General features: G+C 41.4%; 3 protein-coding genes and 1 long non-coding RNA gene across 5 annotated transcripts; 3 read left to right on the top strand and 1 right to left on the bottom strand.

The window, feature by feature from the left end:
• Positions 1 to 1,416: 1,416 nt before the first annotated feature.
• On the bottom strand, positions 1,417 to 2,289 carry LOC138911155 (uncharacterized). Its single transcript, XM_070208649.1, has one exon. It carries the CDS (start codon positions 2,287 to 2,289, stop codon positions 1,417 to 1,419), a length of 873 nt encoding a protein of 290 aa, XP_070064750.1.
• A 3,446-nt stretch (positions 2,290 to 5,735) lies between these two features.
• LOC26530976 (uncharacterized) lies at positions 5,736 to 6,615 on the top strand. Of its 2 annotated transcripts, none has more exons than XR_011416724.1 (3): positions 5,736 to 6,004; positions 6,067 to 6,291; positions 6,400 to 6,615. It is a non-coding gene; the product is annotated as an uncharacterized lncRNA (long non-coding RNA). The 2 variants fall into 2 exon arrangements; XR_001450008.3 differs by having other exon boundaries at positions 5,739 to 5,992; positions 6,400 to 6,610.
• A 2,298-nt stretch (positions 6,616 to 8,913) lies between these two features.
• On the top strand, positions 8,914 to 9,396 carry LOC138911531 (chromo domain-containing protein rhino-like). The gene is made up of 2 exons (XM_070210862.1): positions 8,914 to 9,010; positions 9,080 to 9,396. Exon 2 carries the CDS (start codon positions 9,109 to 9,111, stop codon positions 9,358 to 9,360), a length of 252 nt encoding a protein of 83 aa, XP_070066963.1. The 5' UTR covers positions 8,914 to 9,010; positions 9,080 to 9,108; the 3' UTR covers positions 9,361 to 9,396.
• Positions 9,397 to 10,160: 764 nt separating this feature from the next.
• Positions 10,161 to 11,266, top strand: LOC6631676 (sentrin-specific protease 8). Its single transcript, XM_002055413.4, has one exon. The coding sequence runs from the start codon at positions 10,257 to 10,259 to the stop codon at positions 11,049 to 11,051; it is 795 nt and encodes a 264-aa protein (XP_002055449.1). The 5' UTR covers positions 10,161 to 10,256; the 3' UTR covers positions 11,052 to 11,266.
• The last annotated feature ends 2,721 nt before the right edge of the window (positions 11,267 to 13,987 follow it).

Raw genomic sequence — 13,987 nt, 5'->3', positions numbered from 1 at the left:
AACGTCATATCTCCGCGGGGAGTTATGTCGTTTTGGAACGTCATATCTCCGCGGGGAGTTATGTCGTTTTGGAACGTCATATCTCCGCGGGGAGCTATGCCGTTTTGGAACGTCATATCTCCGCGGGGAGTTATGTCGTTTTGGAACGTCACATCTCCGCGGGGAGTTATGTCGTTTTGGAACGTCATATCTCCGCGGGGAGTTATGTCGTTTTGGAACGTCATATCTCCGCGGGGAGTTATGTCGTTTTGGAACGTCATATCTCCGCGGGGAGTTATGTCGTTTTGGAACGTCATATCTCCGCGTTGAGTTATGTCGTTTTGGAACGTCATATCTCCCCGCGAGCTATTACCCGAGATATTAAAAAAATATTATCGAAAAAGTTTCGATTTTCGCACCGACCTCGATTTTGAAAACAAATCGTGATGATTTGGAAGGTCATATCTCCGCGGGGAGTTATGTCGTTTTGGAACGTCATATCTCCGCGGGGAGTTATGTCGTTTTGGAACGTCATATCTCCGCGGGGAGTTATGTCGTTTTGGAACGTCATATCTCCGCGGGGAGTTATGTCGTTTTGGAACGTCATATCTCCGCGCGGAGTTATGTCGTTTTGGAACGTCATATCTCCGCGGGGAGTTATGTCGTTTTGGAACGTCATATCTCCGCGCGGAGTTATGTCGTTTTGAAACGTCATATCTCCGCGCGGAGTTATGTCGTTTTGGAACGTCATATCTCCGCGCGGAGTTATGTCGTTTTTTAACGTCATATCTCCCCGCGACATATTACCATGACGATGCTGTAAAACTGACTTATGAACAGACGCTATATAGCTCTTATGGGACCGGAGATGTGCCCTTCCCTTATAATAAAGGCTTCTTCAAGTTGATAAATACACATAGATTGGTCAGTTTATTGGTTTACAGATTATTGTTATACATAATTGTTATACATAATTGTTATACATAATTCAGTTATAATAAATACAAACATATATTATTTCCAGCATTATCGTGTAACATTCAAATATATAAAAAGCTGACATCGGGGACTAAAACGCTTGCATTGCACTCGCCGGCGCTTGATTATAATGTTTGTACTTGAGATTAGATAAGTAGCTAGCCTAACTGTGAAATCATTTACACACATTGATTAAAGCTCTAGATTGTCCTAAATTTAAAGACACCCTGACTGGGTAGCCCGAACCCAAACCCAAAAAAACCTGCAAGCCTATCGAACAAATCATTTACCGTAAACTTATCACTGGAACGGAGCGTCCTAACTTATCACAAATGAATTGTCTATAGAGTAAAAATAGAAGCATAAACATAAAACATAAACATACAATTCTACAATAACATATGTTATATTAATAATTATATTAAAAAAAAAAAAAAATGTTTACGTTGTGCTCTAGTTTTAGGTCGTGGTCTCCTCGTAGCCACAATGCACATAGCCCGTTGCAAGCGAACCGCTGACCGCCGCTGACTTGGTGGGCAGATCGGAGCCCCCATTTGAGGTTGCCTCGCAGTTGTCCAGGATGCGCTCAAAGACCGCCTCGAAGCGGCAACGGCTGATCGCAAAGTGCGCCGGCAACTCCAGACTGGCGGACATTACACGCACCGCCTCAAAGAGCTCGGCAAGCGTCGGCTGCTTGGCAATCGCTTCCGAGCTGCTGGCCTGTCGCACCTTGACCAGAAAACGCAGACTATGCGCATAATGTTGCAGCTCAGATGCGCCGGGCAGCCGTTGGATTAGCATCTTGGCCAGCGCTGCCTGTTGAATAGGCGCACAGAAGCAGTTGATGGCATAATAGCCACCATGCTGGGCCTTCAGCTCTGCCGGACTATTGTTGGCCACGATTTGGCCGTCCTTGAGCACAGCGACGCGCTGACACAGGTGCTCAATCTCCGAAATGGAGTGCGAAGTTAGCAGCACGGCACGACGCGCCGACAGCAGCTGCTCAATGGTGAGATAGACAAAGGAGCGGGTCACCGGATCCATATCGCTCGTCGGCTCATCCATCAATACAATCGGCGTGTATCCGCAGCAGCTGATGGCCACCGTTAGCTTGCGCCGATTGCCGCCACTAAGCTTTTTCACCTGCACGTCCCGATAGCTGCGCAGCTCGTAAGTGTCCAGTATGCGCTCCAGCAGGCGATCCAGCTGCTTGATGCCACGCAGCTGGCCATATAGCAGGATGCATTCCTTTACCGTCAGCAATGGATCCAGTGGATTGGTCTGCGGGCAATACGAAATGCCGGGCTGCGTGATCGAGATAGAATGAAGCATGTTATTAATCAAGCCAAAATTGAATTAAACATTTTCAAAAGTTCAAAAGTGGTCGAAAAATGCATTTTTAATTAACTTAAATTCTAATTTGCAATCCGAAGTTTCGTGTAATTATTGAATATTTACCCGAGATATTAAAAAAAAAATAATCGAAAAAGTTTCGATTTCGCACCGACCTCTATTTCGAAAAAAGGCGTGATGTAACCCCTTGCCATTTTGTCGATTTTGGTCAAAATTTTGAATTTCCTATTTTTGATGCCAATCGATAGAACTGATCCTTACGAGTCAAAAATTGTATGAAATTGCAAAATCGGACATTATTTGACGGAAATATTCCAAAAAATCATAAAAAAGTTTGAATTACGAACGAATCGGTTTCTTGTCAAGAACATTTTTTTTAACAAAGCGACGATTAATTTGCTTGTATGCCAATTGATGGTAGGGATCCGTACGCATTTAAAGAGGTATAACTTTTTAAAATCAGAAATTATTTACCCGAGATATTAAAATAAAATCATCGATTTAAAAAAAAAATCGTGATAATTTGGAATGTCATATATCCGCGCGGAGTTATGTCGTTTTGGAACGTCATATCTCCGCGGGGAGTTATGTCGTTTTGGAACGTCATATCTCCCCGCGAGCTATTACCCGAGATATTAAAAAAAAATTATCGAAAAAGTTTCGACTATCGCACCGACCTCTATTTCGAAAAAAGGCGTAATGTAACCCCTTGCCATTTTGTCGATTTGGGTCAACATTTTGAATTTCCTATTTTTGATGCCAATCGATAGAACTGATCCTTACGAGTCAAAAATTGTATGAAATTGCAAAATCGGACATTATTTGACGGAAATATTCCGAAAAATAATCAAAAAGGTTGAATTTACGAACGAATCGGTTTTTTGTCAACAACATTTTTCAACCCATCGATGATTAATTTGTTTGAATGCCAATTGATGGTAGTGGTCCGTACGCATTCAAAAAGGTATAACATTTTAAAATCAGACATTATTTACCCGAGATATTAAATAAAATCATCGAAAAAGTTTCGATTTCGCACCGACCTCGATTTTGAAAAAAAAAATCTTGATTATTTGGAAGGTCATATCTCCGCGCGGAGCTTTGTCGTTTTGGAACGTCATATCTCCGCGCGGAATTATGTCGTGTTGGAACGTCATATCTCCGCGCGGAGTTATGTTGTTTTGGAACGTCATATCTCCGCGCGGAGTTATGTCGTTTTGGAACGTCATATCACCGCGCGGAGTTATGTCCTTTTGGAACGTTATATCTCCGCGCGGAGCTATTTTGTTTTGGAACGTCATAAATAATGTCTGATTTTAAAATGTTATACCTTTCGAATGCGTACGGATCACTACCATCAATTGGCATTCAAGCAAATTAATCATCGATGGGTTGAAAAATGTGGTTGACAAAAAATCGATTCGTTCGTAAATTCAACCTTTTTGATGATTTTTCGGAATATATCCGTCAAATAATGTCAGAGTTTGGAATTTTATACCATTTTTAGCTCGTAAGGATCAGTTCTATCGATTGGCATCAAAAATAGGAAATTTAAAATTTTGACCCAAATCGACAAAATGGCAAGGGGTTACATTACGCCTTTTTTCGAAATAGAGGTCGGTGCGAAAAGCGAAACTTTTTCGGTAATATTTTTTTAATATCTCGGGTAATAGCTCGCGGGGAGATATGATGTTCCAAAACGACATAACTCCGCGCGGAGTTATGACGTTCCAAAACGACATAACTCCGCGCGGAGTTATGACGTTCCAAAACGACATAACTCCACGCGGAGATATGACGTTCCAACACGACATAACTCCGCGCGGAGATATGACGTTCCAAAACGACATAACTCCGCGCGGAGATATGACGTTTCAAAACGACATAACTCCGCGCGGAGATATGACCTTCCAAATCATCAGGATTTGTTTTCAAAATCGAGGTCGGTGCGAAAAGCGAAACTTTTTCGATAATATTTTTTTAATATCTCGGGTAATAGCTCGCGGGGAGATATGATGTTCCAAAACTACATAACTCCGCGCGGAGTTATGACGTTCCAAAACGACATAACTCCCCGCGGAGATATGACGTTCCAAAACGACATAACTCCCCGCGGAGATATGACGTTCCAAAACGACATAACTCCCCGCGGAGATATGACGCTCCAAAACGACATAACTCCCCGCGGAGATATGACGTTCCAAAACGACATAACTCCCCGCGGAAATATGACGTTCCAAAACGACATAACTCCGCGCGGAGATATGACGTTCCAAAACGACATAACTCCACGCGGAGATATGACCTTCCAAATCATCACGATTTGTTTTCAAAATCGAGGTCTGTGCGAAAATCGAAACTTTTTCGCATTTCGCGGTTCGCTTGCAACGGGCTATATGCATTGTGGCTACGAGGAGACCACGACCTAAAACTAGAGCACAACGTAAACATTTTTTTTTTTTTTAATATAATTATTAATATAACATATGTTATTGTAGAATTGTATGTTTATGTTTTATGTTTATGCTTCTATTTTTACTCTATAGACAATTCATTTGTGATAAGTTAGGACGCTCCGTTCCAGTGATAAGTTTACGGTAAATGATTTGTTCGATAGGCTTGCAGGTTTTTTTGGGTTTGGGTTCGGGCTACCCAGTCAGGGTGTCTTTAAATTTAGGACAATCTAGAGCTTTAATCAATGTGTGTAAATGATTTCACAGTTAGGCTAGCTACTTATCTAATCTCAAGTACAAACATTATAATCAAGCGCCGGCGAGTGCAATGCAAGCGTTTTAGTCCCCGATGTCAGCTTTTTATATATTTGAATGTTACACGATAATGCTGGAAATAATATATGTTTGTATTTATTATAACTGAATTATGTATAACAATTATGTATAACAATAATCTGTAAACCAATAAACTGACCAATCTATGTGTATTTATCAACTTGAAGAAGCCTTTATTATAAGGGAAGGGCACATCTCCGGTCCCATAAGAGCCATATAGCGTCTGTCCTGATCAGATTACTTTATCATATGGCTGCCACAGAAATGATCAGTCGAAAATTCGATCCGCAATTTATCAGTTTCTTTATGGTTCCCAAACATAAGCTGAATCTTATCAACAGCTAACCATTGTATTCTGTAGCTGTTATCGGGTGCATTCTTTTATAACCGCTTTTTCGTTTTTCAAGACTTGCCATGTGTAAGCTCTACCATGCTCCACACACTATATATGAGCCAAATATAACATAGCTCTCGGTTGAAAAATGACTTTCAGCTTAACGAAATATCTTCACCAAGCTTAGCAGCTACTAGCTTCACAATTATCCTCAAATATCTGCAGTAAACCTAGACCTAGCCTATATCTATAGTTCTTATAATCTCATGAACATGACTTTTATGTCTATTTCCACAATTTTTCCAATCAGTTTAGACTTTTTAAAAAAAAAAAAAAAAGAGAGCAAAATCAACCGTTGAAGTGAACATAATCGTACCGAGCTTTTTGAATTTAATTAAGCAGTTTAAAGCGCCAGAAATCCGAGCTCTGGTCTATAGAAAAATGTAATTATACCAAATGGTGTAACATTAACGAAAACGTGCCATGAAAGGCGTATTGGGCACTGGAACCCAGGCTCATTTCTAAGCTGTGTCTTTGTGGCTGAGTTGTAGAGAGTGTGGTGTGTGTCTGTGTGTGTGTGTGTTTTTTTGGCATTTGAATGGAAGCTTTTTAAGTTTTGCTATTCCATTGTAGGTCCAAAACGGTAATGACAACGGGGCAAGGATCGGGCGACGGGATAGGCGCTGGGCAATGGCACGAAACGAACTCTTCGCCAAAGTGCTTTATATATGGTATTTTGTATTTGGTTTGGAGTCTGTGGACTGGGGGCGGGATGGTGTGGCGTGATAACACCTAAATTATTTTTTCAAAGGATTAAATTAAATTCTATTTGGTTTCGAAAAAACGGAATATGCCCAGGTAAAACAAGCGCCTGAAATTAAATCAGCGAAAAATCAACATAATTAAAAATGTTCGTACAATTTTTTCCCCCTGGAACTGGACTCGTAACGTAATTAACATGCGCAGTGTCTGTGTGTGTGTGTGTGTGTGTGTGAGCGTGTGCGTGAGTGTATATGTGTGAGTGCCTATCTGTGGGGCTGCATACAGCGCTGAGGCGGGGCGCTGTTCTCTGGCGATGCTGTTCTGATACCCTGTACATTTTATTTGTCCACAAAGGGGCTTACTAATTTCCAATCATATAAAATGTACACATTTATTAAATATCAAACATTTTTTATATACGAACTTCAGCTCTAGAACTAGAAATTTCAGCTTGCGATAAATATCACAAGAATCTCATTGATATGTTCTGGACTCGTATTGCATTGTATTTTGTGTCGGGCATTTCCGACTGGAGTTCTCTTACATGTCTTACATACTATTTGTTTTCTTTTTTGGTAATTGACATAAGTTTCACACACTATTCTAGGTGCGGGATGTCTCCATAGTAAATCATGAAGGAAAAGGCATCTCCGGAAATAGGGTGTCTGCTTTTTATACCCTGAACCCATTAAAAATGGGTATAAGGGTATATTGTATTTGTGCAAAATCCAAATGTATGTAACAGGCAGAAGGAAGCATCTCCGACCCCATAATATCCTGTTTTTTGACTATACATATAGCTTCTACATATAGCTTCTAAAAAGGAATATATATGCATTTGATGTTGGAAGTAGAGGGTTCAGGGTATCCCCTAGTCGGGAGCTCCCGACCAGAACCTCTTACTTGTTTTTTTTTTTTTTAATATCTCGGGTAATAGCTCGCGCGGAGATATGACGTTCCAAAAGGACAGAACCCCGCGCGGTGATATGACGTTCCAAAACGACATAACTCCCCGCGAAGATATGACGTTCCAAAACGACATAACTCCTCGCGGAGATATGACGTTCCAAAACGACATAACTCCGCGCGGATATATGACCTTCCAAATCATCACGATTTTTTTTTAAATCGGGGTCGGTGCGAAAATCGAAACTTTTTCGATAATATTTTTTTAATATCTCGGGTAATAGCTCGCGCGGAGATATGACCTTCCAAGTCATCACGGGAACTCCCGACTAGAACCTCTTTCTTGTTCTTATATGTGCATTGTGCATTGTCCATTTAATCAACAATTTCTGAAAAGGCGAGTATATTTTGCCTTATTCGCTCAGATAAACAAATTAATATTTCTAGAAAACAGTTTTTTGTTATTTGGTATTAACATTTCTATATATATTTGGTCGTAAGTGGGAGAAATCTGTGGCCAGATTTGGCATGAGAAATATTAAGAACAACATAGCTAGGACGGGAATCATGTGTGGCTTAGACGTTAGAGCGTTGAACTCGCGAGCAAGAGGTCGTAGGTTCAAACGTCATTGTCGTTTTTGTTTGTTACATTTTACTTATTCACAAAGATAAAAGCAATGTTGAAAAATTGAAAACAAAACAAAGGGAAAACTATTGGCAGTTAACAAAATTAATTTAATGTTTCTTTTGTTGTGTGTGTTCTGTCAACCACAATGCTATCATATATCCGCACACTGAGCACGAAGTAAGTGAATGCGGAGACAAAACCAATTTTTTAAAATTTAATTTGAAAATCATCTGCTTATTTTAAATTAAAACATAATACTCTTTTGCGCAATTAGGGCTAAAATTTGTAAAAAGAAAAGTTAGCAAGGGTAACAAGAGAAATTATGCCATTTTGTCTCTGTCCGAAGTTGACACGAATTACACAAAAAATTTCTGGGAACAGCGGGTAATTTCATTTATATCTTATTATTATTTTGCAAAACCACTTGCTAGAAGTAAATTTTGAAAACATTAGCCCCATTTAAATAATTTATAATTTAAGTCTATAGCTTGGAGATTATTAAAAGTCCAATTCGGTGCAGTTCGCATGGATATACATGGATATGTATATGTAAATGGGTTGGAAACGCCCCCTGACTGCATTTGTATGTGGAAAAAAAACTATTATTTTGTTGGAAACATGTTGTTTTCTTTTACTGTTAAGCAATATTAATATGCAATATTTTCTAATAAAATATTTTATTTATTATGCAATTATTTGTTTGTACTTCCGCTCGAATTATGCAAAACCACAATAATGATATTTTAAATTACACATATCGATATGTTAATGTAATTACCTAATATAATAAACAAATAGTTTTGTAGTTAAAATAATAGCTGTCAGATAGCAGGGGAATAAATAAATTTATTATCTACCCATTAGTATTAAATACGCTTACGTTTATTAACCTATGCACAAGCCCCACAATATTTTTGTTACCAACGCGTTGCAAAGCTAGCGGCTAATATGAGTAAAACATTAAGATCGGGAGATGGAGACATATGTAGCCCTACAGTTTATAACGGTTGGAGTTCTGATTCAGCTTATCTGAGCTTACATATCGAATGGTAATTGACATGGATATATAGAAATATAGTTTGGTATATCGGTATACGTTATAGGTGCGATAACAAAATGTTTGGGTAAATATCCTAGATTTAGTAGGCTCTGAGAAAAACTTGTTTTTTTGCGTGCTCTCGCGAAAGTTAGTTTAGCAGAATATTTTCAGTAGTCGACAATTGTCGGTAGCGCATAGCAGAGCTCTCTGAGAATTAGAAAAGCGAAAAAAAAGTAAACAAAGTAAGTAAGAATAACTGAGCATATGATTTGCGAAGTCTAGGTAAATAGTTCCTTGATCACACGAATCAGGCTATTTTCAAAATATCCGAAAAGATATAATGGACGGACCTCAAGTGGCTGTACGTTTGAATAGCAAGGGCGATGTTATATATGGCTGGGAGCGCGGACGTGATTTGATAAAAATCTGCGATGCTTTCACATTCAAGGAGGAACTGTGGTTTCTGGTCCTTTGGGAGGGCTACGAAATGCTGGAGGCGGTGCCAGCGATTCTTTTGGGTCACAACTTTCCCCTAATGGTCATAGAATACTGTGAGAATATTGTCATATTCGAGCCAGAGCAATCGGATTGAAAATTGTTCAAAAAATGATTATGTTGTTAATTAAACTAGTTTTAAATTTAATTCTTAAAAGTTGCAGATTATTGATATTTTCACTAGGAACTGTCTAAAAGTCTTCTAGATCCCTATATACCCAGCAGCAGCAGATTGTTCTGCAAAAAAAAAGAGGAATCTCATGATTTATGTTTTAAGAATTTGTAGAATCCCTAAGACCTTAAAGAACCACCCGTCCCTCAATTATTTTATCTGTCTGCCAAAACTACACAACATGCGATTTTATACGAGTTAGGCTAATTAAAATAAGTATGCAAGTTATAATAAACGCAGTTGGCCGAAGACGGCCAACTAACTTCTTGGAAATGGTGGTCGCCAGCTTTGCTAGTACAATTTCGGGCTATAACTCATTTCCGATAATCTTTTTGAAAATTCATTTCAGAAGCATATCAAACTTGTTGCAAATCAAACCTTGCTGGGTGAGAGCCAAGCTTCATGTTTGCCACATAAAGATCTAATGAGTACATATTTATTTCAGCGATTTTGGAAATTCCACTAGCAACTGTGGATAATTGGCCTTAAAACTCGATTTTAAAAATGTGTAAGTGTGTTTTGTGTATGCATGTGTAGGGGGACAGGGGGAGCTTCTCAAAGCATCTTGGCGATGGGTTCAGGGTATCTTCTAATTGGGTACTTCTGACTAGCTTTATTTATATTATTATATTTGCATTCTATGGTAAAAGAAACACAGTCGGCTTTGGTTGAGTACACCACAAAAAAAAAGGAATCAAGTAGGTTTGATAACGCAAAGCTGTTGTTTAACTGTTATTAAAGTGCCTAAACATACTTACATACAAATACATCAATATACCCCACACTGGGCACCCTCTGAGCTTGGATTTTATAAGGCCGAGATGTCGAAGGCTAAGAAGAAATTGAAGAAACCGGCACCGCCGTGCCGCCTGCTGGTGGCAAAGGCTAGCATCAATGACGATTACCTGCGCGCCTGTCAAGTGGATGGAGAGAACCCAAATAACGCGATTGTCTCGTTGCGCTTCCAGGAGATGTCCCTGCGCCACTCGGATGTGCAGCTGCTGCAGGGACCGCACGCGTTGAACGAGCGCCTGATCGCCTTCTATTTCGCATATTTGCAGAGCCGCCGATACAAGATGCAGCCCGAGTTACATTTCCTGACGCCTGCACTGGCATACAGCATACGGCATCTGGAGGGGCGCGAGCGTCGGCGCCTGGCACGCAGCTTGGACCTAGGTAGCAAACGGTTTGTGTTCGTGCCGCTGGCGGAGGGTTCGCACTGGTCGCTGTTGCTGGTCTCCCGACCAGATCGCAAGTTCTATTATTTCGATTCGGAGGACGATCGCCACCTGGGCTTTGCGCGTCTGCTCGAGGAGCGTCTGCGCCGTACGCTAGCCGCCAATGATTACACATTCACTCGCGGCCGCTGCCTGCAGCAGGGCATTGATAAGGGCTACGAATCCGGCGTCCATCTCATGTGCATGGTGGACAACATGACCGACTATGTCACTCGCTGCGGCTATGCCACCAGCACGCTGCTCGTCTCCATACAAGAGGTGCGAGGCAAGCGCGAATCGCTGCTTCAACTGATTCGGACACTCGGCGGCATTTTGCCAATGTCTAGCTCAAAGTCCTCGACCTCGACCTCGACCTCGACCTCGACCTCTGAATCATAAGTTATGTTTAGTTTTTGTTCCCATTAATCATCTACCGTGTATCGCCTAACAATAAATGCAGTGGACGGAGGCCACCTGGTAATCGGAGCGGAATGCAGGCAATCAGACAGCCTCCTCTGCTACGTTTGTTGTATGTATTTGGTTGACCTTATCGTTCTTGGGAATTTCCACTGTTTCTTCATTATGAACAAGCTAAGAATAAAAACGTCGTTTTATCGAAGTTCAGATAGTCATTGTTAACAATTTTTACTCGACGTTTCGCTAGACATTCGATTTTCGAACGATTTTCGCTTTGGTGTTAGAAAAGCCAAAAATCGATTTTACTTTTACGAATCTTAATGATATTGTTATCTGGGAAATTTGTTGAAAGCATATTCTGCTCGGAGACCCAGCTCTGCTTGTTGGAAATTTAGTGTTGTTAAGGATCATAAGACTATTGATTTGTAGTTTAGTGTAACTAAAATGAACTTTTCTTATTTGGAAGAGGTAGGGGGTGGTATGTACGCGAAGCTGTAATTTGTAGCTAAGCTGCGCAAATAACTCAATTAGTCTTTGCACTGCCACGCCCATTTGGTCTGACGCCCACCCCCTTCGGCTATTAAGTATAAACATCGCAGCTCGCTGCTAAAGCAGTTTGTCGGCCTCGGGGCGTGTCGGGGTTCGGTGAGGGGCATTTCGCTTGGCGCTAACTTCGTTACACCTTGCAGCAAAGTTTCGAAGCGCGTTGATGAAGAAGTCTATAAAGGTGCGAAGCCCAGCGGCCGCCCCTCACTTCGCATCTCTTCATTCACTGCTCATCTCAGCTCTTTGCCATGCTCTACCCTCTCTCTCTTCCCCTCTATTTCTCTCTCTCTCCGTTTCTCACTCCCACAGATTGCTTGGCTGCACGGCGTTGGCAATTAGAGATGGACTCGGGCCGAGCTACTTGGCGTGCGAGCTTCCTGACGCAAATTTATATTCAGGATCTTTTCGTTTGACACCGATATGTATATTATCTTAGTAGCTATTCGCAGCAGTTGTGAAAATTAATTTATTCGGAAAGAGCAATGTAATTGTTGTGTTTGGAAAAAGTTATAATAAATTGAGTCCGACAACGCGTTGGTGAATAGTTTTAATGGAGTTCATGGCCCGTGCCGTGCCTCACCTCAAAAGAAGGCCCGCGCCCATCTCCAAGGGCAAAGCCGGAAACAAACAAAAACCAACGCTCGACGCTTGAGGGCGCCACAGCAAATGGCAAATAAATAAAAGCAACAACGGCCAAGGCAACAGTCGACGCTGCAACTGTAAAGTAAATTTCAAAATGGCGTGAAAATGTAAGCGAAAACAAAGTTAATTGTTGGCCGCACACCGGCAATCCAAGACACACTTCTGCACACAGTTACATAAGCATGTCCTGCGATCCTGTCTCAAGCGCAGCAAGTTCCCCAATTGCATATGTACATAGCTGAGCCAAAAAGCTACTAAATAGTAATCATAGTCGCAGCGCTTATTTCAGATAGTTGCCTTTAAGCGAAGCAGCTTCAAAGTGGTCTTTAATAACTTCCTGAGCGAGTAATTCCCAAAAACTGCCATGGCATTAATCGGCTGGGAATTGTCTTGTTGTAGTGCCCGACTGGGGATACCCTTCTATACACACACACACACGCTTCCTGCACTTCTTTCCTTAGGTTAACTTCAATGTTTATCGTACGAGCTTTATGACATATTAAGCCAAGTCTCAAAATCGATACCTATCGACCAAAAATGGAAGGAAATTCAACGATCCTATGTTGTTTATGTAGCTTATTTATTTTCCGAGATTTACGCGCTCACATAGAAGGACACGACTAGATGGATTCAGTTCATAATCGCAAAGGAGTTGTTAAAACTTTCCAAAATCCTTAAAGATGCGTGTGTGTACTTAAAACAATTGCTCGATGTTGGTTGTCCTGCTTAGTGCTGTTAATAAGTGTATTTGAAAATAATAAAGATTCTCATTTAACTGACTTTGGACAAAGCTCTCATAGTAAACTTTCACTGAAGTCCTGCTCCATTCGCAGTATATGCAGAAAATTTAATTTTTCATTCTCATAAGCCGGGCCATCAGTGGCCCATTACCAATTAGACCAAACTCAAGCACAATGGCCCGCCAAGGTCAACGGACTGTGGCTGATATTGGGCATTGGATGGTCTGGCCATTAGGCGTTCACTTCGGGCTTAATTAATCATTGCAAAGCGAGCCACAAAAAATAGGATAAAAAAAAAAAAACAGAAAACTGTTAGACATAAATGTGATTCTTTTTTTTATCCTGCCCGGTTCGCCATCGTCCGTTTGCCTTGGCACAATGCTCGTTTCCGGCTGCTCGGCGCAGGGCACACAAATTACTTAAAGATAGAAGAGCTGAAGCGAGGCAATGGCTAAAGAGCTGGCGATGGAGCTGGAGCTGGAGCTGGAGAGGGAGAAGGATCAGAAGCAGGAACGGGCTGATGGCAACCACGCGTTATATCCGTTTCCGTTCAACTTCAACTTTCGCCTCGCCGCATTCAACACTTTGAGCATTGAGTGATGAAGTTTTGCCCGGTTCCTGACCAGGTCTTGCCCTCGCGCTAGCCCTCGCCCTCACCCCTTGCCCATCCTCGCATTGTTACTGTTCCCGCCAGCGTCTCCGGTCGTGTCGCCGGCTTCTGACATAAGGCATAATATTTTTTTTTTTTGCTTTTTTCAGCTGAATCGTACGAAGCGGCGCTTTGGCAAGTGATAAAATGTTTTATGTGCTCGAGTGTCTGATAACAATAAATAACACCATCAGCGAAACCCGACGGACAGGAGACCAGGCGGCCGGGCAACCATACGATCATTGGACCACCGGGGACATGTAAACAAATTGGCGTTGAAGGCCCGTTGACGGGTCGCCATTGTCGGGGGGGCCATGCCCGAGGCATTGATTCTGCGTGGC

This window comes from Drosophila virilis, chromosome X, assembly GCF_030788295.1.
Source record: "Drosophila virilis strain 15010-1051.87 chromosome X, Dvir_AGI_RSII-ME, whole genome shotgun sequence".
NCBI lineage: Eukaryota > Metazoa > Arthropoda > Insecta > Diptera > Drosophilidae > Drosophila > Drosophila virilis.
The sequence above is the reverse complement of the archived record's forward strand: the minus strand, read 5'-3'. Positions and strand labels throughout refer to the sequence as shown.